The following is a 26,975-nucleotide window of genomic DNA, read 5'->3' on the forward strand; positions in this document are numbered from 1 at the left end:
TGTCTCGAAATTCTGGTTGCTTAAGGATGGCATTTAATTGTATTAAAATGATGACTATTTGCAGGAAGTGATTGCATTCACTTAATGGCTGCTCAAGCAAAGTGTTTTTTGTTTTGAGATGATGGTTGCTTGAGGGAGGCATTTATTTGTCTGATATTAATGGTTGCTTGAGGAAGGTGTTTATATGTGTTGAATTGATGGTTGTAACAGGGTGGCGGTATCTTTCCCCAGTTGATGATTGCTTGAGGGAGGTATTTATGTGTCTTAAGTTGATCGTTACTCAAGCTTGATTATTTGAGGGAGGTGTTGAATCTTTAATTAGTGGAAGAGTTTGTCTTAACTTGATAGTTGCTTGAGGGAAGTTAATGTGGATCATTTGAGGGATCATTAATTATTTGTCTGAAGTTGATTATTATTCAAGAGAGGCATTTATTTGTGCACTGCTGTGGCTGCTTGAGGGACACATTTACTTGTGTAAGGTCATCGTAATTTGGGGGAGGTGTTTAATTGTCTCAAATCGCTGCCCTCCTTCCCACCTGAGCAACCTCAATCCTATGACTTAAATCGACATCATTGCAAGAAGGTCGTTTTCCATGACATATTTCCGTACGAAATAGTGATTGGATATTTGAGCGGCATCCCCCCGAGATTTGCTTTCCCCACTTGAGCTTTCACGCGAGCCAACCGGCTGTCAGCCCTGCCGATTCGTCGCTGCGTGAATCCCTCGGCCGGACGGAACCTTGAGCTCATTACGTGGCTTTCGCCAGGCGGGGGTCGCCAGCTGCATAAATCCTGAGCAGCAGCAGCAGGAGGAGGAAGAAGAGCGACGGAGCCGCCCTTTGTGTTGCCTTAAAAGTAAAGCTAATGGTGCTCAACGCAACTTGACCTGCAATGAAGATGTTGAGCTTTGTGCAGTGGAGGTATACAGTAATTGTTGTTTTACCTTTGTTGGCTGGAGCTGCAAATGCCGGATTTAGCTCAGCTGGGAATTTGAAGACCCAAACGGGAGACAGTGTTGTATAATCTGCCAGGACATGTACCTATTACTGCTGTAGTGGTGTGGAATTGTGTAGTGTACAGTAATGTGGAGGACAAAGCAATATACAGGGCTGTGATGTATAGTAAGCATTGACCATAGTATTGTCCGGGATATAAGTGTAAATGGCACAGGACATCGTATTGCGTAAGAATGTAAAGGACGCAGTAAGGATCATGACTCCAAAGTGTAAATGTCTTAGTAATGTATGACAGAATAATATAAAGGACACGGGAATCGGTTGTAATGTACAGGGCGTAGTCGGGCATGGTATTGTAAAGGGCATTGTAATGTATAAAAATGTCAATGACCTTAATGTATGAGGTCCGTTTGGAACAGGTCTGTCTGGGTCAGTACTGTTTGGATCCGGTCTATTTAGGAGATCACCCCTCTTTGGGTCAGTTTGTTCAGATCAGGTCTCTGTGGATCAGGTCTGTGAATATATGGTTTGTTTGGATCAAGTATGTTCAGATCGGGTCTCTCTGGATCAAGGTTTGTATCAGGTCTGTGAATATCATGTATGTTTGGATCAGAACGGTATGGATCAGGTCTTTTTGGATCAAGACCATTTGGATCAGGTATGCCTGGGTCAGTTCTGTTTGCATCAGGTCTGTTTGGTTCTGGATTTTTTTGGGATCAGGTCTGTGTGTATCAGGGCTGTTTGGATCAGAAGTCATAACATCAAGTGTTTTTGAACCAGGACTGTTTGGACCAGGTCTGTGTGTATCTGATCTGTCTGGATCAGGTTTGTTAAGATCAGATCTCTTTGAATCAAGCTGGATGCGGTCTTTTATGATCAGGACTGTCAGAATTAGGACTGTGTGGCTCAAGTCTGTTTCGAGTTCTGTGGTCTTCAATGGATCCCCTTAGGAAATCCAAATGAGCGCTATCGAATCACTTTGCCGTCTAATTGGTGCAAGATAACGACCCATTTCCTTATCAGCGAACCCTGCAGCCGTTACAGATGGCAAGGGGCCAGGGGGGTTGGGTGGCTCCCAATGGATTTTCTAGTCGATTAGAGTTTTAGGCCCTGTTTACAAGTAGCCGGGGTTTTTTTAAAAACGCCGGATATAAGTCTGCGTTTAGCCCCATCATCCACACGTCCCCGGAGTTTTTCCAGTGAAAACGCAAAACTCCGTCCGCAGTGGAGATTTGCGGATATCTCCGGTTGTTAAAAAACGGTTGTTTTTTTTGTTGATATACGGTTGTTAAAAAACCCCGGCTACGTGTAGACAGGGCCTTAGCGTAAACCCTGCAGGAGGTTGGAGCTGTGGCTGCCGAATGGACTTGCTAGTTTACAACTTTCATGAGCTTCCATCACAAAAACTCAATTTTCTTTCCTGGTTTGAAAAAAAAAAAAAAAAAAAAAAAATCAAATAAAACCCTCAACCTTCTTTGTGGAGTCTGGCTTCAATCCCAGGGTGCAGCGGGGGCCTCCTTGAATACAGATGACACAATTATGATTGAAGTCTTAGGGGGATGGCGTTAATATGTCCAGAGACTCTGGGAAAGTATTGGCTGCCGTGACATCCATTTAACACCCCTGCCCTTAATACAAGAAGGATTCAAGTGTTCATTAATCTTTTAATAACAAACTCACACCCCTTTTCCGGCTTTCTTCTATTCCGTCTTTCCAATATTCAGTTTCACAGGCGTTTGCCAACAAAGCTGGAAAGTTACTAGTTCACATCCTTCCATCCCATACCTTTCACACAGAACAGCGACTTCACACCCACCTCTTGTACTGCCTCTCAAAACTGGAAAGTTCTAGATTTCTTTCTCCCATAAAGTATTAACGGGGAATATTTCTCCAAAGGATCTTGATATCCAGAGTTTTAAACGAGCCCCGTAATGTAGAAAGTAGCTTTTTACAACCTTCATTAGGGTATGAAATTTTGACATTTCCGCAAAAGACGCCACGGTTTTAATGAAGTCAGCGGCGTGTACATGCTTGAGTAGTCCCGACGGCCGTTGGAATTAAATCTACCCGTCCGTGATCCCGGAGTGATTCCCAAATGATTCCTGAGCGCCGGCGGCGCCGCGGCAACCGGAGGGCCTTTGAGTCGTGACATTTGCGCCGCGGCTGTTGGAGCGTGGCATCGCCGCCATCTTGCGCCCATCAGAATGACAACTCGGATTCAAGGGTGCCCGTGTACGCAATCAGATGCCGGGATTGGAAAGAACATCAAAATTAAAAAAAAAAAAAAAAAATTTAAAAACTTGAATAGCTGCAGGGCTCCACTCCTTTCCAAAATATTTAGGCGACTTGAAGCTATTATCAGATGGCGGAATGGAACGTGTGCAAAGGGGAACAGCGGCTACCCGGATTGAGGGTGTGCATTTTTTTGAAATTTTTTTTTCTGGGTGAACGGTACCAACATGGAAATGGTTGACTAAAGTGACTAAGGCGGGGGGTACTTGGAATAGTGGAAAGACTCCCAAGTAGCTTTTGTCGGTGACAGTAGTGCGTCACCCCACTTTCTTCCGCCGCCCTGGCTGAAGAGTCGCTGCGAGTTGTCGTCTAGTAACTGTTGCTATGGCGACAGCGGCAGCAGCAGCAGTCAGTCAGTCAGTGAGGTGCCGAGGTGTAATACATTCAAATGGAAGCAGACGGGAATAGAAAAGAAGAAGTTGCCCGGTGACATTCCGCTCGTCTCTTCTGGTGCCCGCCCAGCGGGCGGCGGCGGTGGGGCCAACCAACCTTTCCATACTGGATGTCATTCTGCGGCTGTCACTGATGACCTTCTCCAAATTTCCCAACATGCAAAGCGGCTGCGTGATTCTGGCGTCTTTTTGCGCACGAAAAGGTGGCGACGTTACCCGTCGCCTTCATGAAACACGTCGCTGCCAGCGCGCTCGCCGGCGCTAACGTTAGCCTCGAGCAAGGCTAGTTCGCCTGGCGGACTCGGAGGAGAAATGTGCTCGGTTCTGACAGCCAGGGTCGTATTCATCATTTCAGAAGTAAGACAACTTTTATGGGCAAAGAATTAAACACTTTTTTTTTTTTTAATTTTAAATTGTCAAGCCTTATTTATCATAACTAGAGCGAGAATGCTATTGAATAGGGATGTAACGATTCACTGAAGCCCCGATTGGATTCGATTTTCAGTTTCCCGATTTTGGATTCGATTCGATTTTTAAAAAAATCACTACCATGCTCGTCTCTGTGCGCTAGTGCGGTTCTGCAGCCATCCACAAGCGCAATACGCAATGATTTTTGGCGCCAGCGCATAATTTGATCTACACATTAAAAATGTGGCCTGCATCTGGAATGAAAAAAATTTTTAAAACATCATTTTTTAGGATTCCTAATTAGTATATTCTAATGATATAGGTGTGTTGTCTTTTGTTAGGTGTTGCTATATAGGGCTTGTGAGTGCTGAGATGTCCAAGTTCGATTCGCCATCGATTCAATTCGATTAATCGATTTTAAATCGATTTTCGATTGATCGTTACCTCCCTCCTACTGAAAGTCAAATCTTAAAGTATTGTTCATTCCATCTTTCCTTTTCTTTTTCTTCGTCGCCGTGTTTGCCTTCTTCCCCGTCTGCACGTCCTTCACTCATTCTTTTTTCTTTGCTCCTCCCCTCGTCTTCCTCATCTTCACCTCTCCTCCTCGGCAGCGATGCTGCTAGCCGACGGTAAGTTCCCATCATGCATCTGTGTGTACGCATGGGCTTGTGTAATTAAAACCAGCAAAGATCGTGTCAGAAAATCGCTTTATTTGCCAGAATAAACATAGCTGCCATGCATTGCAGTAATCGCTACTAGTTCGGTGTGATTTCTTTTTTTCTTTTTTTTTCTTTTTTTTTTTTTTTTTCCCTCTCACAAAATCCTACTAAATTGCCACCAGAGCAGGTTGGAGTGATGGCCGCAAATGTAAAAGGATGCTGGATGATCATGAATTTTAAACAAGACACGACCATGCACGCTGTGTAATTGATTTATATGCGTGCGCGCGCGTGCGCGGCGTGTGAGCAGAGCAGCACTCGACTGTGATCTTTAATGGCGTTGTTGTTAATATTTGATGCCGGGAGGCGTGTTGTCAGCAAAGAGCGGCATGATGACAAGGCGCCCGGGCAGGCGGGTTGGTCACGCGCACGCGCCGCATCCTGGGAACCTCTCACACACAGGCGCCGCCGCGCTCCCTTCTTGAGCCGCCTCCGCATTCACGTGTCCACACTTTGGAGCGTCAGCACCACCGCCGGGCTTTTTTTTTTTTTTAAGTTGACATTATGGCACGAAAGAAGATGCCGGAAAGTTATCTTTTGGAACGTTTTGAAATCATCCTCGCTGGCGTCGGGCCAAAGCCTCATAAGTCACATTTTGGCGAGTTTCATATTGTTTCCAAAAATCTTTAGTATTGGTCATTCCACATGCGTGGGTGTTATTTAATATAAAGTGTTGAAAAAGGCTTGCTATCTTTCACGGTGTATGCAAAATGCTAAATGCTAAAGGTTGGATAAACTTGCCATTTTTAGGGTTGATGTTTAGGGTCGATTACCCATATATGTTCCCTTTAAATTTTTCTGTCTGTGTCCGCGCAGACGTTCCAGACAGGAAGTTGACGTCGGACGAGGAGGAGGCCAAGCGCATCGCCGAAATGGGCAAGCCGGTTCTGGGCGAGCACGCCAAGATGGAGGTCATCATCGAGGAATCCTACGAATTTAAGGTGGGGGGGGGGCGGGGAAGGGAATGCACCTTACCTTGACTTACAAGTGAGCTTCAGGCACTTTGCCACTAGGTGGCGGCAGAGCACTTAACCAGGGGCGGAGCTATGGGTGGGCCTGGGTGTGCACAGGCCCACCCAGTGAGATTCATGAAAAAAATATGCTTTTAAATTTTTTGTAAATTATTATGAAATTCTTTTTGAATTTGTCTTTCGTTGTTTTTTTTATTGTTTTGAATATTAAGAATGGCATAATTGTGGTTGTCTAAGGAAGCTCTGAACTTCATATTATTCAGTTTGTCATTTTCTCAGTGTTTGAAATATTCAGGCCCAGCCTGATTTTTCCAGGCCCACCCATTAGCCACGTTCTGGCTCCGCCCCTGCACTTAACAACATCCGGCCTCCATCAGTTCACGTGTTTACCTTACTGTGAAAGGTTTAGGTTTAGTATGTGTCAGAAGTGAAAACAAATGCAGCAATTACGGGAAAATACTTAACATTCCGTTTTATTGGGTTATTGCTGTCACACATGCGGTTTGATATTCTGCACCAGATTTTATTATTACACCAACTTTTTGGACATTCTATTGCTTCCACATTTCCCAAGCGATTAAAACCATTCGAATGTCAAAAGTGTCCCAAAAATTGAGAATGTGTGAGGAATTACGAGCGCTCACAATTTTTCAAAATAAAATTCCCAAACCAGGAGATATTTTCTACCTTCTCCTTCCACAAACATATTTTTTTCAAGAATATGTTCTATGCAAGCCCACTAGTTGAAACAAGGCATTCTGATAAATATTGCGTTTGTGGAATAAGAGTTAATCCACCCGTTTTTAGTTATCTCTTAGGGCGGCCATTTTGTCACTTCTGTCGACTGAAGATGACATCACAACTGCACAGGGCTCAGGTAACGACCAATCACGGCTGACCTGTTTTCTGAAGCGGAGCGGTGATTGGTCGTTACCTGAGCCATGTGCAGTTGCGATGTCATCATCAGTCGACAGAAGTGACAAAATGGCCGCCCCCGGAGATAGCTAAAAACGGGTGGATTTAGCTGCTTCACTCATATTCCACTAACACAACATTATTCTGCCTGCTGGGAACATAGTCTTGAGAAAAAAAGTGTTTGGCTTGATTTCCTCTTTAAGTGTTGCATTCTACATTTCAACAAATTATTTAAGAGTTGAGTTTGAGTTTCGAGCCTGGTCAAGGAACAAAATCACGCTGTAAGCCAAAGTAATGCTGTACTGACGTGTGCTGCTGCTTTGAGGCAGGAGGTTAAAGGCAATGCTGCCACCATGTGGTCACGCTGGTGTTTTGTGTTGCCGTGACAGAACACCGTGGACAAGCTGATCAAGAAGACCAACCTGGCTCTGGTGGTGGGCACCAATTCGTGGAGAGAGCAGTTCATGGAGGCCATCACTGTCAGCGCAGGTACTCCAGGACCCCCTGCACTCATATTTAGTCAGTGAGAGGTCGTATATTCGATTAAAGTTCCCTTGAAGAGGTTAAAATAAATCAATAAATAAATAAATGTTGCATCAACGTCAGTCTACTGAGGGGCCGTTCCTAATATTTGGGCGCACTTATAAGGTCATCCAGACGTGATCTTTTTACTTGCTGCATGTTTGCAAAAGATTTGACATACAAGAAGTCAAATGTTTTTGAACGCTTTAAGTTGTATTTATTTTTTGCTTCCATTTTATATTTCACTTCAAAGTATCGCTGTCTGTAATTTGTGATTTTTATATTGTTTAGGTTTTAAATAGGTATACAGTAGCAGTAGTAATAGTAGATACATACTTTAAAAAGGTTTTGCCTTTTAAATATTTTCAAATATAATTGTTAAATTTGAAATGGGTGCTATTTATTTGAAATCAATTTTTAAATATTTTTAACGCGGTTTTAAAATCTTTTGTCCGCTTTTGAATCTTATTTTGAAATATATCTGTAATTTCTGGACTTTTATACTTTATATATGTTTTAAATACTTTTCTGCTAATAATAATACATTTTAAATATAGAAAAATATATTTTTATAACTTTCTTTTAAATGTGTAATTTACCTTTTTAAATCTTTTTTTTAAATATATATCTTTGTAATTATTTACCTTTTTTAGTACAATTGTAAAGAATCTGTAATTTGTAGATTTTATGTTTTAAATATGTGTGTATATGTTTTAAATGTTAAATATTTAAAAATATAATTGTATAACTTTCTTTTAAATGTGTAATTTACCTTTTTAAATCATCTTTTAAATATATATCTTTGTAATTATTCACCTTTTTTAGTACAATTGTAAAGAATCAGGAATTTGTCGATTTTATGTTTTAAAAATGTGTATATACCAATGATTTTACACATTGAAATACATTTAAAGTTGTTTGTTTGCTCATTCCAAATCTTTTCCTTTTCAAATGTAATCTTTTTTTCAAACGCCTCTTGTATTGCATCTTGTGCAGGTGTCGCAAATATTTTCACCGAATGGGGAAATGAGACCCATTCTTATGCATCAAAATATCTCATCTCTGCTAGAAATGTATGCATTAGAATTTGAGAAAAGAGAATCCGCATTTGTCCCGCCCGCGTTCGGACAGCAGAGCGCTCGCAGGGGCGGCAAAAAAAAAGTGAAAATTCATTCATCAGATGATGCATAGAGGCAGCAGCAACTTTCGGATCGTCACTCTCGCCATGAAATATTCAATCCAGCGGCGCTCTGCGTGATTTTCTTACGGGCTGGAAAACGCACGCAGCTCTTCCGAGGCCTGACAATTTGAATAAGCGCTCGGCTCGCTCGCTCGGCTTGTTGCACCGGAGGTGACGCTTTTCACACGGAGATCTCAACGAGTGACTGGGCAAAAGTTTTGGGACGTTGCTCACTTTCATTTTTGAGTGAGGTATCGATTTGTGCTGTCAAGCGATGACATTTGAGTTAATTAATTAATTCATCTAATTAATCTAACTAATTAATCGCAACATTTTCCATAGTTGATTGCGATTAATCGTAATTTAACTACAATTTTTTTTTACAAAACTTGGAACCGATACTTGAGTAAAATCTTGGAGTTGATGTGGAAAAAAATAAAAGTATTTTTCAATTCAAAGAGGGTTCTATTAGCTTTCTTTGATCCTTGAATATGATTTTTTTCCCTGTATAACACAACAGTTGAACGATACACCAAAGACGTACAACTAATATGGTATTTGAATTTAGCTGTGCAAAGTGTGCAAGTTATTTTGGATTTCTCCAATGAGCCGTCAAGCAACTTTTTAAAGTAAAACTACGTAAAAGTCCGTCTTTGCGACAGTGACTCTCCTCTAAGTTTGGCTGCACAGTGAGCAGAGGTCAGCTCCTCCAGGAAGTAAACAAAACTGAGTTAACTGAGTTAATTTGTTTTAGTGCGTTATGAAAATTAAATTAATCTCCATAGTTAATGCCTTAATTTTGACAGCCCTAATATATATATAGATATAGATATAGATATATACATATAGATATTTATATGTGTTTATATATATATATATTTCGTTTCTCTTTCTACTCTCACCCTTTCCTTGCTACACACTTCCAGATGAGGACGAGGACGACGCGGGCGAGGAGCGTCTGCCGTCGTGCTTCGACTACGTCATGCACTTCCTGACCGTGTTCTGGAAGGTTCTGTTCGCCTGCGTGCCGCCCACCGACTACCTGAACGGCTGGGCATGCTTCGTGGTGTCCATCGTCATCATCGGCCTGCTCACCGCCGTCATCGGCGACCTGGCGTCGCACTTCGGCTGCACCATCGGCCTCAAGGACTCGGTCACCGCCGTCGTCTTTGTGGCGCTTGGGACCTCCGTGCCGGGTCAGGATACATGCACAGCACTGATATTGTCCCACCCCCATCTATTGATCTGTCTTTCTGTCTTGTTTGTTTGTCTGTCTACACTGTCAAAAAGAACCCAATATGGGGTCAAAAAGGGACCAACCATTTAACCTCAAAAGTTGGGCTCAAAATGAATGAACCCATGAAACAACCCAAAAAGGGGTTGTTTTGTATCAAACCCCCAAAATGTTACCCAAATGTTTTTAGCGTCCATCTATCCATCAATATATTTTCACTCAGTCAAAAATCAACCCAATATGGGTCAAAAAGGGGCCAATACAACTTTTGGGTTATTCATTTAACACAACAAGTTGGGTCAAAATGAATAAACTCAAGAAACAACCTCCCAAAAATTGGTTGTTTTGAGAGTTATTCATTTGACGCAATTTTTGGGGTAAAATGAATAATCCCCAAATTTTGTTGACCCATATTGGATTATTTTTACCTTTTTTTTAGGGTCTCTCTCTCTCTCTCTCTTTCTCTCTTTCTCTCTTTCTCTCTTTCTCTCTCTCTCTCTCTCTCTCTCTCTCTCTCTCTCTCTCTCTCTCTCTCTCTCTCTCTCTCTTTCTCTTTCTTTCTCTCTCTCTTTCTCTCTCTCTTTCTCTCTCTCTCTCTCTCTCTCTCTCTCTCTCTCTCTCTCTCTCTCTCTCTCTCTCTCTCTCTCTCTCTCTCTCTCTCTCTCTCTCTCTCTCTCTCTCTCTCTCTCTCTCTCTCTCTCTCTCTCTCTCTCTCTCTCTCTCTAATAAATCTGATATTGTAATTACTTAATTTATTTGTTAAAGAATACCTAAATGGCAAGAGGACCTTGGAAAAAAAAAAAAAAATCTCATAGTAAATCACCATCGCAATACGGAGGAAAACAAATGAGATGATGTTTCAAAAATCATCCTTCTCCGTCCACAGACACGTTCGCCAGCAAGGTGGCGGCGGTGCAGGACACGTACGCCGACGCCTCCATCGGCAACGTGACGGGCAGCAACGCCGTCAACGTGTTCCTGGGCATCGGCCTGGCGTGGTCGGTGGCCGCCATCTACTGGCACAACAAGGGCAAGCCCTTCGTGGTGGAGGCCGGCTCGCTGGCCTTCTCCGTCACGCTCTTCACCATCTTCGCCTTCCTGGCCGTCACGGCGCTGCTGTACCGGCGGCGGGCGCACATCGGCGGCGAGCTGGGCGGGCCCCGCGGGCACAGACTGGCCACGTCGGGCTTCTTCTTCAGCCTGTGGTTCCTCTACATCCTCTTCTCCAGCCTGGAGGCCTACTGTCATATAGAAGGCTTTTAGACGGACGGGACTTCATTTGAAAAGGAGCAGGGGAAGGCGCGGTACGACTTCCAACCAACCCCCGCCCCTTGTCTCTCCCGCCGCTCCCCCCCTCACTTCGAGCCCTTCCGTTGGGCTCACACGGGAGGCGGGCGCCCGCCCTGCGCGGACCTCCGGGGGATTGCCAAGATGCCAAGGAACGGGGTCCAGCATTCTGACGACTGCAGTCTTATACAACGGGAGAGAGTCTATTTTTCTCAACACCCTGACCAGGAGCGACATTTTTTTTTTTTTTTAAGAAAAGTATTTTGGCGATAAAAATGCACAAAAAAAAAAAAAAGGAACAAAACAGATGCAGGATGGAGTCGGTGTTTATTTGTATTTATTTTTGGCGCCGCAGAAATCACAACCACAGTTATCGAACGTGACTTCCGCACTCTATATCGCGATGAAAATATGATATATTTCCTTATTTTCTGTATATTTTCAGCATTCAAGTGCGCTGACGCAAGGAACGAGGGACCCGGCTACATACTGGAACGATGTTTCGACATTTTTAAGAGTCACGTATACCTATTTTAGTCGCGAGTGAATACTGTCGGTCGCACGCCAGCCAGCGCTCACACCTTTTCAATCAAGGAGAAGAATGGAAGAAGTGTTGCCGCAGAGATATACAGTAGAGAGGATATGATTCAGAGAGGTATTTTTCTACTTTTTCCTTCCATTGCACTTTGCTGTAGATTTCGACGTATGGAGCACTTTGCAAGCAAGGACAATTGATGTGAAAATGGCCCCCTTTTTAAAAAGTATTTTTAAAAGCTGCATTCTTTTTTCTGTCACTTGGGGGACAGCAAACAAGGTGGAAAAAAAAACAAGACGATCTTGACTGATTTGTTTTTTTAACCCCACGTCAGTTCATGCAAAGTAGGTCACAAAAGAACCATTTCAGCAAATTCTTACATTTTACTAATGATCGTTTATTTTAGTTTTGTTTTCTCATAGGAAGAGAACACTGCTTATCTAGTACCTTGTAATTTTTTAAATTTTATTACAGTTGTTTTTAAATGATTATTTTCCATTTTATTTTTGATGGCAAAAAGTGTGGAAAGTAACATCACTACTGTAATAAAACCGCCACTACTTAGCCATTACCTTACCATTTATTTCATTTCATTTTATTATAAAGTTACCAGTAAGTTAACATTCATAAAAAATAAAAATAAAATCATTCTTTTATTTATTTTTAAAAAGTCTGGAAGGTAACAGCACTACTGTAATAACACCCCCAACTGTAACACCACAACATATCCAATACCTTACCATTTATTTGATTTTATCTTATTATAAAAAGTGTGAAAGATAAAGTCACTATGGTAATAACAAATTATCCAGTTCCTTAACATCTCTTATTTTTTAATATTATTTAATTTGATCAATTTTTTGTATTATAAAAAAGTGTGTAAGGTAACATAATACTATAATACCACCACAACTTAGCCAGTATCTTCCCATTTTGATTCCCTGCTTCTAGGGAGCGCTATGGTAAATACTAACTAGCACTAATTCAAACCTTAAATGCACTCACCAAAACAGAATTTGTTGAATATACAGTGGAACCCCCAAAGTCCAAAATACTGACATCATCGTTAAAGTCAAATGTCGTTCCAGGCTAAAACTGTCATGATGCCCTCTACAAATAACTTCTTAACTCTACATAAGATGTTTTTAAATGACATTTTAAGTGTCATAGTCTGTATAATAAAAGGTGATATGGCCCTAAAATAAACGTTTCTTCTCAAAAATCAGATTCCCCATTTGAATTCATTTGTTCTCTCTCTCTTTTTTCACTAATACCCTTCTGCGTTTGGATCCTTCCCATCGCCAAAGCGGAAAAAAAAAAATCACAAAAAAGCCAAAGAGATCAAGTCAAACCAGAGAAGTGCAGACTTTGAAGGTTCCACTGTAAAGGGAGATCGAATACAAGTGCAGTGACACTGTTTGTCCACCTGAGGCAGTGTCTTTTGTGTACAGTATTCTTCTCGTTCTCTTTTCAATCGGAAAAACTGGAGCTACTGTACATACATGAAACAAAATGGAGCGTTTCACGCACTTGTTGAGCCACATTTAATCATATTTGTTGTTTGGTTCTCTTTCTATGTCACTGAAACCGACAACATTGATGTTTCTTCTCTCTGCCTTGTTTTATTTGTGTTTTTTTTTAAATCTGTGCCAGGATATGTGGTGGATGAAAAAAAAAAATCTTGAAAAATCTGTCACGTGACTTTATAGGGACCTCGCTGGACTTTGTGAGTGTTTCACTTTTATGGTGTTTTGTAAAAGGGACGATGTTTGGGGTGGGGTGGGGTACATTTTAATAGTTTTCCCAGGCCTGCCATGAGATGTCAAATTTCAAAAGTAAAAATAGAGAAAGAAAATATGAATTTTCCAAAGTGTTTTTTTGAAATTCTAACTGTGTTTTCTTTTGTTCTCTACTGTGGAATAAAATCAGCTTTCTGGTTCACAAGAAACACCCAAATTCTTCTTTTTTCGTCATTTTCATTATTTTATCACTGTGGTGACTGGTCACACTTTGTAAAAGTGACATTTTAATGTTTTTTTTTGTTTTGTTTTTTAATAGAAAAGTCAAGTGTGAAATCAAACCAATTAAATCTAGTTATCCGCCTGTTTCCCCCAAATTGTGATAATTTGGCTAATTTGCATAATGCCGCTCCCATGCTGATTTTGTTCGCCCGCGACTTGGCAGGTAGGCTGGTCTAAGATCCGTCATTTCCAAGCAGCCGCACGGGAGCGCCATTATGTCAAAGCCAATAAGCAGAGCTGCAATGTTATCAGACGCACCACACGCACAGATCCGTTACATTAATTGACAGAATTTTGGCGACTTATCCTCAAAAATACATTTAGGGCCACACAAAACCATCTCTGATTAGAATTTGTTGTTGGCCAGTGTCATTGTTTGAAAACCTCAGAATTATTCATCCAAACTTAAAAAAAAAAAAATCGTTGAGTCAAGCCAGCTAAAACAATAATCCACTTCAATTAAAAACATTGTAATAATGTTGATAATTTTAATGTACACTTAGTTATGGCTGTGATGAGAAATTACTGATTTTTGTATGTACAGCATTGGGTCCGATGTGTGACGTCATGTTATAGGGCGGGCACTGAGAATCTGATTGACGCGCACGCGCACCAATAGGAGGCCAGGAGAGATTTCGCTTGTGGACGCAGACAATGACGTCTCGCCGCTAGCGATGATTGTGACTTTTTAATGTTTGATTGGAGACACAATAATGATGTCGCGTTTTACCCACAATGCAGCTCGGCCGCGTGAGCCAAAGCGCGCGCGCGGGATTAACCGCGACTTAAGTTAGCTAGCTAGCTAGCCGCCAGGTGAATGCGCCTGCCGCTGCCGCTGGGCTCCGGGCCGCCCCATGGACCGCCTCCATGGATGTCCCCTCCAAAGCGGCTTCGGCGGAGCACACGTCAAGCCCCGGGCCGGGCGTCCCCTCCTCGGATGACGCCGACATTTTCCGCTGGCCCACGCCGGAGGAGGATGATGGGGAGAACGGCGCCGAGCCGGAGGCGGCACCTGCCGGCCGCTGGACGGCCGTTTTCGACTACGAGGCGACGGCGGACGACGAGCTGAATCTCCGCCGGGGGGACCTGGTGGAGGTGCTGTCCAAGGACTCGCTGGTGTCCGGGGACGAGGGCTGGTGGACCGGCGTGGTGGCCGACCGGGTGGGCATTTTCCCCTGCAACTATGTCAGCAGGGGCGTGCCGGAGAAGAGGCGGGCCGCCTCGTCTCAGGAAGTGCCCCCCTTGCACCGTGAGTACCCCTTTGTGCTTTGCCGTCGCATCATTCAAATGTTGATACTGACAGCATGTCAACATTAATGGTCGATACGAGTGTACTGGAATAGGTACTTTTGCTTTACCTCCTTGATGCACTGCTGTGGTTTTCAAATTGCAGTGGTACCTTGAGATTTTGATTTAAAAGATGCACAGGAATCTCAAATCATCTTTCCCCGTCTAAATGGAAAGAAATGCCAGTGATCCATCACATAAAAAAAAAATTAAATTAGAAAATAGTGCTCGATTATATTGCACCGTATAACAACAGCAATGACCTGATTACATAGTTTTCATCACACTTGACATCAACTGAATTGTATTGCTGCCCACCTTGCTCAGCTGGCGGCAGTATAAAACAAATGGATATACAGTTTTGTACAATTTTGACCTGCTCCTCACAGAGGATAAAGAATTACTGTGAGTAATGTGATATTGACTTTTTTTTTAGACTATTGATTGTCTAAACTTGTTAGCCGTTTGTGTTCAATTATCAATACTTATGTTTTCCATTATGTGTTAGCATTAAGCTAGCAGGCTAAAGGCTATGCTATGAGATATAAGTATTGCTTGTTTGTGCTTGGCTGTTCCTCTTTCGCTGGCCTACTTTCATGCACCACCTGAAATATTCATGAGTGTCTGCTCAAGGATGACGGGGTCCCTCTGGGAACATAATTAGGGTTGGAAACCTTCCATGGGCATTAGGGGGCATTTATGGGAATTAATCGGAATAAAATAAATAAGTAATTTACAACATTTAATTGTGTGTGTGTTGGAAATGCCCCAAAATGGTGCAGTTAAGCTACTGTAATGCCCTCGCCTGTGGGCAAGGAGAGCTGGAGCTATTTTGCACGGATGTCTGCTTATGGCAAATAAAATGCCTGAATGTGGTACCTGCCATTAAATTACCATTAATTTTAATTTCCAATAAATTTCAATAGTTCTCATGGAAATTTTCCAATTTGAAATAGTTTTTCCAAAATTCCACAGCTCTACTACTTCCCATGGCAGTTCACCGGGAACTTAATGGAAATTTACAGGTAGTTTTCCGCCTCTTTGCAGCCATTTTTTGTAACAGTTGTTGATTTTCCTCCACCCTCAGTCCTGGAGATCGACTTCTCGGAGCTAGCCCTGGAGGAGATAATCGGCGTGGGCGGGTTCGGCAAAGTGTACCGGGCGGTGTGGCGCGGCGCCGAGGTGGCGGTGAAGGCGGCGCGGCGGGACCCTGACGAGGACGCGGAGCAGACGCTGGCCAGCGTGCGGCAGGAGGCCAAGCTCTTCGCCATGCTGGAGCATGCCAACGTTATGGCGCTGCTGGGGGCGTGCCTTCGCCAGCCCAACCTGTGCCTGGTGATGGAGTACGCCCGCGGCGGCGCCCTCAACCGGGTGCTGGCGGGCAAACGCGTGCCACCCTGCACCCTGGTGGACTGGGCGGTGCAGGTCGCCCGAGGAATGCGCTACCTGCACGACCAGGCCATCGTCACAATTATTCACAGAGACCTCAAGTCCAGCAACGGTAGGAAGTTAGAACACACCCCTTTACTTTTTGACAGGTGACGTTTTACCTAACATTTATTGAGCCAAGGCAGATATTTAGACATCAGAAAAATCTCTGGTCGCACCAACAAAATGGAGACAAAGCACTTTAACGGGGATGCTCATATATGCACTAGTGCTTTACAAAAATGGTAGAAGTCATTAAACTTGCCTTTTGGAATTTACGTACAACAAAGCAAAATGGGGAAAAAAAACAAACAGCAAAATAAAGTACTTATATTAGTTGCTGCATTGGGATTGAAGCAGAAACTTTCAATTTCATTTTTGAGGGCACACAGGTGCATTTAATGACTGCCAACAAAATAAGACTCCTCAAACGAAAAAACGTTTGAATTGAATGTAACAAGAACAACAGAATTCCACCAGATGGCGCCAAAGCAATTTTATTGCTCCTTGCCTGAGCCCAAAAAACAGCAACGAGATGAGATTTCCAGAAAATAATGAAGGGTGGGTTCCCCTGAAAATAAATAAAAATATAGGTGTTTACGCTACACTGAAATAATAATGATTAAAATTTTTTTTTTTTTAAATTTACTCCAAAATTGTGTTATATTTTTTAAAGTTTTTAAAACAGCAAGACCTCCTTTCAAAAGCACTTTTGGGAATCAAGGCTAGCTCGCCGCCCTCCGATGCAGACGGCCTCGGATGAATGGTGGCGGAGGAGAGAGTGTTTTGCGCTTTTAAAATGGAACCACTGCATTTAAATAAAAGCCCACTAATGCGGCGAGATCAAGAGCATGGCGTTTCATTCTGCTTACTTTCTTGCTTGTGTGGCTGTGTTCGAAATCCCTCCCTATACACTATATAGCGCTCTATATAGTGTTTGCCATTTTACAAGATATCCCTGTAATTGTGAATAGAAAAAGTCTTCACACCCCTAATTCTGTGACCAGCTAATTTGCTGTGTTGACCCCTGACAGAGCAAAGTTGTGAATTCTTCTTCATAGAAAATGTTGGTAATAGAATTCATATTATTTTTAAGCACAGCTGTACTTATAACCTGGTAACACATTTTTTTTTGTAGCTATAACTCATCAGGTTGGGTATTTATTATGCCGTGTTGAATCAAAGTCCTCAAATTAAAGCGCCGATAATTCGCTCCAGCTAGCGGTGGTAGGCTATATTTTTTTTTTAGCTAATAATTTGACAAAGATGTGCAGTTGTGTCATTTAAGGTAGCTACGCAGTGCAAGAGGCACATTGCACTTGATCTCTTACGCACTCTTTCCTCCTGTCTCGTGCTTATTGCTCTTGAACGGATGGAACGGTTCCGAACACAGCGTGTGTCTCACAACTTCTTGTTTGTGCTCTCTTCTTCTTCTACTCCAAACCTCGTCTTCCTATAAAACCTCTTTTTACCCCCTTTTCACTTTCCATTTTTTGTGTTACTCTTGCATTCCGCTTCATTTTACAATCTTTTTTTTTTTTTTGAAATCGGAATCCTCCTTGCTTTCGCCGACATATGCAAACCCACCCAACATCCCAAATCCCCCCTCCCGCACCTCGTCATAACTCCCCCCCCACCCCCAGTCCTCGTCCTGGAGAGGCTCGAGAGGGATGACCTGAGCAACAAGACGCTGAAGATCACAGACTTTGGGCTGGCGCGCGAGTGGCAGCGCACCACCAAGATGAGCGCGGCGGGCACCTACGCCTGGATGGCGCCCGAGGTCATCCGCTCGTCCACCTTCTCCAAGGGTAGCGACGTTTGGAGGTGGGCAAGCAGCCGCGGGGGCTTTGCGGCACGTCAGGAAAAAAAACATCCGCAAAACGTCAATAACAAAAAAAAAAAAACTTGCTGGGCAAGTTTCCGTCGTGACAGTCATTTCTGTGAAACACAATGTTTAATGGGAAGGTGAAGCAAACTAGCCATCGCACTCAAATATCATCATTATGTGTTCAGATTATGTACTTTTCTTTCTCAATCAACTATAAGTCATTGACTTTGATTCTTTTTTTCCCAATATAAAAAAATTCAAAAGAAAATAAAAATGCCTTTTATGCTAAAATATCCAGATTTAGTTCAGTCATTTTTTTTTTTTTTTTTTAATATTCACAATTATTAATTATACATTACATGACTATTATATATTATATTATATAAAAATGGGTATATTTTTAACCAAATATATTTCTTGGATTTGTTTTTCAGTTTGATTTTTATTTTTGGATACAAGGCGCAATTATATTTCAACTACTGTATTTTCTGAACAAACTAAAGAAAAATCGAAAAACGTTCACCTCCATGGTGATGTTGCGCAACTTCGCGGCTGCAAAGCGAGCACACTGAGGGCCGACTAAGCAGCGGCCGGTTTTCAATGTATATTTTACTTGCAGTATATATTCCTATACTTTGTTTTTGTTTTGCATTTGTGAAGTCCACTTCTACGGTGATGCTGCGTGACCTCACATGGGGACTGATCAATGTGTGTGTGAGCGTGTAGGTGTGTTGAGTGGACGTGTTGCAACCATGATGTGGTCACCCACTTGAATAAGTTACCATCCTACGCTCACCTTAATATCCGTCACCATCGAAACTGCAACATGACTTTTCTGAACTCCGCGTTAAAAATATGCTTGTGGATTTTTGCTTCTTCCAGTTACGGCGTGCTGCTGTGGGAGTTGCTGACGGGCGAAGTGCCGTTCCGGGGCATCGACGGTCTGGCGGTGGCTTACGGCGTGGCCATGAACAAGCTGGCGTTGCCCATCCCCTCCACGTGTCCTGAACCCTTTGCGCGCCTCATGGAGGGTAAGACGTGCTCATGCTAAACCGGGTTGACTGAGAAACGTGAAATTTAGTCGGCGTGTCTGTCACGAGAAGACCCACAAAAAAAAAAAAAAATCTCACGACAACATGCCCCAAAAAGACAAGAAGTCTTGTAGTTTGAAGCCGACATTTTTTCCACTCGGCAGTGTCCTCTAGAAATGAAAAAGAAAGTTCAGCCCCTAGCCCAAAGCTTGTTTCACTTTGCACCATGAGATTTGGTTGGCCTGTCAATTAGGAGTACTAGTAGACCCACAAAAATGCCCAAAAAGACAGCAAGTCTGCCATTTTGGTTTGAAGTGGTCATTTTGGAATGGCTCTGTAACATCCTCCAGGATTAGAAAAAAAAAAAAAAAAGTGCCCTCAAAGCCAGTTTCACTTCGCATTGTGAAATGTTTGTAGGCGTATTTATCATGAGTAGACCCACAAAAAAGTCTCAAGAAGCCTGCCTAGAAATACACAGGGGGTGCGCCATTTTGGTGTGAAGCGGTCATTTTGGCCCAGTAGTGTCCTTTCAGAATTCAAGGGAAAATTCAACCGCAAAAAAACAGTCACACTTAGCAACTATAGATGCACAGGAAGTCATCCATTTTGGTTTGAAGACGCCATTTTGGCTCTGCAGCTGAGAGTACAGACGCGGCCACCTGGTTATTGGTTCTCTAACTGCGATGTCATCGTCCCGACGGCAGGATGCTGGAGCTCGGACCCTCACTCCCGACCGCCCTTCGCCAACGTTCTGGACAAGCTGACCACCATTGAGGAGTCGGGATTCTTCGAGATGCCGGCCGAGTCCTTTTGCTCGTTGCAGGACGACTGGAAGCTGGAGATACAAGAGATGTTTGACCAGCTGCGGACCAAGGAGAAGGTTGGAGGTGGCTGGTGTGCCGAATAAAGCGTCGCAGTGTGATTCCAAAGCAACATTCCTTTGGTATCAGGAGCTGCGTTCATGGGAGGAAGAGCTGACGCGGGCGGCGCTGCAACAAAAGTGCCAGGAGGAGGCGCTGCGGCGGCGCGAGCAGGAGCTGGCCGAGCGGGAGATCCACATCCTGGAGCGCGAGCTCAACATCATCATCCACCAGCTGTACCGCGACAAGCCGCACGTGGAGCGCCGCCAGGGCAAGTTTCGGCGCCACCGCCTTAAAGTCAAGGACGGCAACAGGATTAGCCTACCGCTAGGTAATTTCGCAGCACCACATTTGGTTGGTCTGTCATGAGTAGACCCACAAAAAAAAAAAAAAAAAAAAAAAATCAATTAAAGCCAGTGAAGCCACTCAGTCTAGCATTTTGGTTTTGAAGTGATTGGATGTTTTAAAAAAAAAATGGAACCCCCAAAGCCAAACACTTGGCAACATGAAATTTGGTAGACGTGACTGTCATGAATAGACCCTCAAAAAGTGTCAAGCAGCCATGTTTGACAAAAAGAGATTTTTGAGAGATTTTTGTCCAATTGCTACCAAATTGGAACCACGTATATTGGACGTGTGTACTGAATTGAGGAAGTAAAATCAAATCCTGTTTTTTTTTTTTTTAAGATTTCCAGCATAAGATCACTGTGCAGGCATCGCCGTCACACGACCGTCGCAGGAGTTTGCTCAGCAGTGGCTCCAGCCCTCCCAACAGCCCGCCGCTGCTCCCTCGCCTCCGAGCCATCCAGCGTATGCTTCGTACACACCAGCCAACCTTATTTAAAAACAAAAGAAAATCAATTTGAATGTAAAACAGAACTACACGTCGTGTATGTAAATAAACCGCATAACTTTGTTTCACAAAAATCCATTCTCTTAATGGTAATTTATCATTTGAAATGCGATAGACGGGCTAACGAAACAATCACGATAATTGTAAACTTTTAACAACAGATATTTTGAACAAAAATGGTGCACATACAGCCAGAGCATATACAGTAACAATTCCATCGACATTACCTGTGTTCTTTGCTTCAGTTTGACCGTTTGTGTTTCATCATCAAATATGTGTATTTTATGTATGTACAGTATGTATTATACTGCGCCAGTTATCCGCTTATTCAAATGAAGGCTCGCAATTCTTGTATTGCGGGAGAGGTGTGACTCGGGCATTTTAGCCATGCCTAAAAAAAAAAACCTCAGGAAAACTAAAATGCAGAAAAACAGTTTAACGCCACATCTCCACAAGTGAGTCCTACATACCGTATTTTTGGGACTATAAGTCACACTTTTTTTTTTCCATTTTGGCTGGTCCTGCAACATATACTCGGGTGCAATTTCCATATATTAAAATTAGAGCTCGGGCTGGCACTGTAAAATTGGCATTGGACATCACAAAAGGGATTTACTTTCACATAACAAATATTCACACCTAAATAATGTAATAACACGGCTAACATGACAATACTCCGATTTTCTCCCTAATCTGTGAAAAATGAGTCGTATTCATAAAGCTCAACCGCAACGTTCTTGTTCTACTCAGTCACTCCACGCGAGGGGTGCTGCGGCGGCTGGGCTTGCGGCGCCGGCGAAGAGGAGGTCGAAAGGAGGGGCTCCAGGAAGAAGGGCAGGACGCGAGCGTGCGGACCGCACCGGGAGCACAGCGCCGACGCCAGGTAACCGCGCACCTGACGGGCGCCATCTAATTATCTGATCGCGGGAAGCCGCATCTGCTGTCCCAAAGACTCAGCCCTCTGATGCCACAAGAGGGAGGGGCTTTGAAAGGATCGGAAAAAAATTGGAATAGTGTCATAGCCTTGCGCACGATGCTAATGCTAACGTGACCGCCAACAGCGCGAGGCCCGCCGCCGAGGGCAGCCGCCAGCGCTCCTGCAGCGCCCCCAACCTGCGCCGTTCTCCCAGACACAGCCCCGCCGTGCCGGGAGTGCCCAGCCTCATGGAGATTGGTACGTTCCGCTCCCATAACAGCTTTGTTCAGTCACATTTCAACTTTCATGACAAGTGTAAAAATATCAGAGCTGCTGTTCATGATCAACTGGTGGCTCATGCTAGCAGCTAATCTTATCGCCGTAGAGCGTGCGCTTCAAAATTTTTGCGTCGTTCCATTCTGTTAGTTGGATGGCGCTGAATTCTACACATTGTCCTTTTAATGAAATAGCGCTACTTCAAAATAAATATAAAATATATATTTAAAACTCGTATCGGTATTTTTTTTTTTTAATGTTTTTTTATTTTCAGAATTAGTAAAGCAAATGGGAAAAATACGATTGCTAATTTGCTATATTTTTTATGCACATTTTTTTGCAGTCTTTTGCAATACTTTTACATTTTTTTCTTCATTTTGGATTATTGTGTTATTTTTAAAGACTGCTCTTAATTTTTTTTTTTTTTTGAGTAGATTTTCAAGTGAATGAAATGAATGAATTAATCGATTTATTTATTTATTTTTTTGTCCTTGCAGAAAATGAAGACTGCTGCTTCGTAAGCGGTTCAGGAGCAGGCCCGGCTCGGACGTACCTTCGCCCGCCCAGCCAAGAAGACGACCAATCGGCAGCCGGCGGCGATCCCTTGGCAGACGGCCGTGTCCCGGGAGCGACGCCGAGCCGCAAAAGCCCTAGCGGAGGTCGGCGCGCGGACCTGGTGCTCCTGGGCTGCGGCGCCCTGCTGGCGGCGACCGGGCTGGGTTACAACCTGCTGACGCTGGCTCGGCCGGAAGAGGGCGTCAAATCGCGCTGGGACGCCTTCTTCCACGCCCACAGACTCTTCCGCCGGGACAGCCCGCTGAGGATGCCGCCGTCTTCCTCCTCCCTGGAGCGCGACTCGTCCACACGCTCACTGCTGCGCTCCGATAGCGACGAGCTGCCGGTTGCGGCGCCTGCCCGTCGCCACGGCAACGCTCTGGTCAACACCCACCTGGAGAGCTTCAAGCGCAACCCACGCCAGTCGCTCACACCCACGCACGTGCCCTGCGCGGCGAGCGCCGCCGCCACCGCCAGCCTGCGGCGCACGCCATCCGACGGCGCCATCAGGAAGAGCTGCCCGCAGAACAACTTGGAACCTTTGCCAGAGCAAACCATCTTGGAGAACACAGGTAAGAGCAGCAGTTAGCTCATTCTAATCGAATTCATCGGTGTATATATTTGGATAATTGATTGTTTTGGGAATTTGTTTTATTTAAAAAAAAAATTTTAAATCCTTTTTGGGAATTTCAGCCTTCTAACAGTAATCACTCAAATTTCGGCAGTCCTGCATGAAAGCAGACGGGCAGATTATATTTGTGTTGCAACAAAATAAAACATTTGCCTCTACTTTGGAAAGCAATGATCAACATATTTCCATTTTTATTCTGATATGTCACAGACCAAACTAGAAACTGAATCGTAATTATTTTGTTTGTGAATTTTCTTTAAAAATAATGTCCTGTTTTGAATAAGGAGATGGAAATTTAAAAAAAAATTACCCAATTCATTGATTAATCAACACAATAATTGACTAATGAATCAATTATTAAAATAATAATTAGTTGCGGCCCTGCTCTCTCTAAATATGCATAAAAATGTATACTTAAAAAAAAAAAAAGCTGTATCATATTTATTTATGGTTCATTAGCCTTTATTTTAGCATAAGCCTGCTTGTGGTTGTTAAAACAAAACAAAAAAAGTACATTGCAAGAGGACCTTGAAAAAATAATCACATATTAAATTGCAATCGTAATAGTCACCAAAAAAGCCATTTAAAAAAAAACCCTAGCCCTCACCAACAATAATTTGTCTACCTCTTCTTTAATTTGATTTTTTTTTTTTTTTTTTTTTCCTTAATCCAAATAATCAGTCCTTTAGCCACCTCAGATGCCACTATGGCTTATTTGTTCTCAACATTAGTGTAAGAGTTGGATGCAGCCCAAGTGGGACTCGGGATGACATGATGGAGAGGCGATACATCGATAAATCCCCTTTTATTCACACCAGACTGTTAGCTTCAACAGTCTTCTCATTCCACTCCCCCAGGGGGCGCCTTTCGAGCTTTGGCGGACAACTCCCCGGCCGTCCCCCGCCTCCCGGACCCCAATGTGGTGTTCCCTCCCACCCCTCGCCGCCGCTGCGCCCCCGAGCGCCCCAAAACCTTGGACATCCTGGCGCGGCCTCGGCCCTCGGCGCGGCCTCGTTGCGACGCCTTCCGCCCAGAAGCGCGAGGCCGCGGCGACTCTCCGACGGCGCACACCTCCAGCGCCGAGACGCCGCACGCTGTGTCGGAGGCGCCCACGCCTTTCTCCCCCTGCAGGGGGCGCAACCTGCTGGACGCGCAGGACGAGGGGCAGTGCCGCGACGGCACCGTGCCGCTGCGCAGCAAAGACTCGGCCGGATGCTTTTACTGACTCCCCCCCCCCCCCCCCCCCCCCAATCGTTCACTCATTCCCTACTCCCAAATCACAATAAGCACTCCCCCGCACTATCTCTGGAGGGAAAAAAAAAAAAAAAAAAGCATCATGAATGTACACGCGTTGGACTGACTCGCTGCTTGTCGGCTTTCATGTTTTAGTAGATTGACACTTCACGAATGCGCCATTTACACCAAAGCAGCGGCAATAGCTTATTTGCATCCAATTTAAAGGGAACGTCCAATATGTATTTTAAAAATGTATTCTACGTCACACGTATCATCCGTGGAGATCATGTGAGGAGCGTTCAAATGCACATGTGGCTCACTCATAATTAGTTGCTGTTACTTATGTTCATTATCACATTTGCCTTCATTTGTGACCCAATTCAGTGCAGCCCGAGCAGTACGAATGCATTCATTTTTTTTATTTTTATTTTTTTAAACTTCATTTAATATTTCGCTTTCAAAGTTATTTATTTATTTATTTATCATCCATTCATTATGTACTAATTGTAATACCTCAAAGGGAAATTACTATGTGTTCTTAAGCAAACGATTTAGATGAAAAAATGGTACTCATTTAGAAATAGGTTGCAAAAATCTAGTCACATAAAGCATCAAAACCCCGCAATTTAAAATAATCAAAGGCCCTCAAATAAAAATAAAAAAAGTTTAAAGTGTTTTTTAATGGAGGCTCACAAAAATTTATTATTTTGAAATGTTTAATTAAGAAACGCGAGAGGCTCAGAAAAATGTTCTAAAATGAGCATCAAAGACCCACAATTTAAAATAGACGAGGCCACCAAATTTGAAAAATGTTAAATATTTTACAAATATTAAAAGAAAATCTACTAACATGAGTGTTTTGAAATAAGGAAAAAACAGAAATATACAAATATATGGTAAAATGAACATCAAAGATCTTCAATTCTAGAAATAATTGTTTTAGGATAAAATGAGATTGAGGCTCACAAAAATGTTGGAAAATACGCATCAGTTTTTAAAATTCTTGATTTTTATGATTTATTAAAATTTTGGTTAAAAAAAGACCATCAAAGACCCTCAATTTAAAACATTGTTTGAGATTAAAAAATAAATTCACAAAAAATATGTATGGATTAAAAAAATAGGCTCACAGAAGTGTAGTAAAATGAGCATCAAAAACCATCTATTTTTTTTTAATTGAGGTTCTAAAACGTTTTGCAAAATAAGCATCTGTTTGTCCATTCCAAAAAAAAGCATCTTCCAAAAATTCAACTCATTTTATTTATTTTTTTCTTTCAGGCACTTTTTTATTATTATGTTGTAAAAACAAAAAAAAAAAGATTAAAATTATACTCTTCGTAGCTTGGAAAGAATGCAGTAAAATGAGCTTCCAATTTTTTTAAATTTCAATTCAATGTTCAATTAAAAAATATTACACTCACCAAAATGATGATTCAAATGAGCGCAAGTGGTTCCATTTATTTTTTTTATTTTTTTTTTTTTAGCTAAATTTTGGGTAAAATGACCAAAGATGCAAATGTTTTTTTTGTTATCATTTTATTTTAGAAGAAACAAAAAACTGAGGCTCACAAAAAAGTCATGAAATTATCATCAGAACCTCTTTATTTTGCCTTTATTCCGTAAAAATAAATCCAAAACAAAAATACATAAATGTTATAAAATAAAAGTAATTTAATCAGAATTTAAAAATATGGACTTAGAATTATATTGAAAACAATATTTTAGTGTTGTCATTTACAATAAATGCAGTTTAAATCAATTTTTTGTCCAAGTCAGGGGTTGCTGTTGTTGATTCTTTCAGATATTTTTAACACCTTTTTTTTTTTTTTCCTTTCCACTTGAATGCCCCATACATCTACTATAGCGTGTCACGTAAAGACAACATGAGATCCCCTTTCTGTTATGCGACTCGCGTGTGTGTGTGTGTGAGCGACGTGTGTGTCCAAGTGAGCTGATGTGCGCTCGGTTCCGTCTGAATGCTGGATGTGAAAAGAAGCGAAACGAGGGTGCCAAGAGAAGGTGGAGTGTGACACCATTAAAACACAATTCAACTCATTTCGCTGTCGTCTCCTTTCTCTTATTTTTCACTCAGGAAAACAAAAATTCATTATTGGGATGTTAATGCCAGCCCCGGACGGACTAAACTTACTGGGTTGTTTTGAATTTTTTTGCACAAAACAACCCACTGATTACCCACTACTAAAGTTCTGATGTTCCAGTAGGCTTTTTCAGACATTTTTGTAGTCAGTCAAAATTGCTTCTGTTACTATTATTATCTTATATTTTCTAGTACTGCTAGTATTACTTCTACTATTGCATTTTTTTTTTAGAGTTACAATTGTTTAGCATTTTACCCAACAATTACTCTGACTAATGTTACAATGTACTTCTGACTACTACTTCAATTGCTATTACTACTTTTTTTTTTTTTTTTTTACTACCATATTACAATGACTACTAATTTATATTACTTCTTAGTTGTCTTACCACTATTACTCATACTGTTACTTCTTTTCTACTTTCTATTGTAACCGCTAACACTATTATTACAACTTCAAATTTGTATTTATGTTAGCATTGATAATAGCAAATGCACATTATTTTTAAATATTGTGTAGTCGACCAATGACAAAGTGTTGCAG

The 26,975-nt window shown here is 42.4% G+C and overlaps 2 protein-coding genes across 5 annotated transcripts in view; both read left to right on the top strand.

The window, feature by feature from the left end:
- The window catches only part of slc8a3 (solute carrier family 8 member 3), a 53,553-nt gene extending 42,319 nt beyond the window's left edge, over positions 1-11,234 (top strand). For 3 of the 4 annotated variants that reach the window (XM_086049105.1, XM_086049109.1, XM_086049107.1), the window contains 5 exons: positions 4,660-4,677; positions 5,584-5,708; positions 7,043-7,142; positions 9,282-9,551; positions 10,476-11,234. In XM_086049105.1, coding sequence (XP_085905231.1) covers positions 4,660-4,677; positions 5,584-5,708; positions 7,043-7,142; positions 9,282-9,551; positions 10,476-10,852 — 890 coding nt within the window. In that variant the 3' untranslated portion in view covers positions 10,853-11,234. The remainder of the gene's footprint in view (positions 1-4,659; positions 4,678-5,583; positions 5,709-7,042; positions 7,143-9,281; positions 9,552-10,475) is intronic. The other variant, XM_086049108.1, reaches the window with a different exon arrangement.
- A 2,808-nt stretch (positions 11,235-14,042) lies between these two features.
- map3k9 (mitogen-activated protein kinase kinase kinase 9) lies at positions 14,043-26,388 on the top strand. Its single transcript, XM_086049408.1, has 11 exons — positions 14,043-14,681; positions 15,807-16,220; positions 17,791-17,971; positions 18,858-19,006; positions 19,711-19,886; positions 19,957-20,197; positions 20,554-20,676; positions 21,470-21,602; positions 21,781-21,893; positions 22,409-23,038; positions 23,955-26,388. Exons 1-11 carry the CDS (start codon positions 14,300-14,302, stop codon positions 24,320-24,322), a joined length of 2,910 nt encoding a protein of 969 aa, XP_085905534.1. The 5' UTR covers positions 14,043-14,299; the 3' UTR covers positions 24,323-26,388.
- The last annotated feature ends 587 nt before the right edge of the window (positions 26,389-26,975 follow it).

This window comes from Filicampus tigris, chromosome 13, assembly GCF_054856515.1.
Source record: "Filicampus tigris isolate MCC_2025a chromosome 13, RoL_Ftig_1.0, whole genome shotgun sequence".
Classification (NCBI taxonomy): domain Eukaryota; kingdom Metazoa; phylum Chordata; class Actinopteri; order Syngnathiformes; family Syngnathidae; genus Filicampus; species Filicampus tigris.

What these genes read in the sequence shown, in the direction of transcription:
- map3k9 (XM_086049408.1), top strand. Translation starts at nt 14,300, where the DNA reads ATGGATGTCCCCTCCAAAGCGGCTTCGGCGGAGCACACGTCAAGCCCC. An exon ending in TCGCCTCCGAGCCATCCAGC is followed by an intron (nt 20,677 to 21,469) that starts GTATGCTTCGTA and finishes TGTTCTACTCAG; the next exon opens with TCACTCCACGCGAGGGGTGC. An exon ending in GAGCACAGCGCCGACGCCAG is followed by an intron (nt 21,603 to 21,780) that starts GTAACCGCGCAC and finishes GACCGCCAACAG; the next exon opens with CGCGAGGCCCGCCGCCGAGG.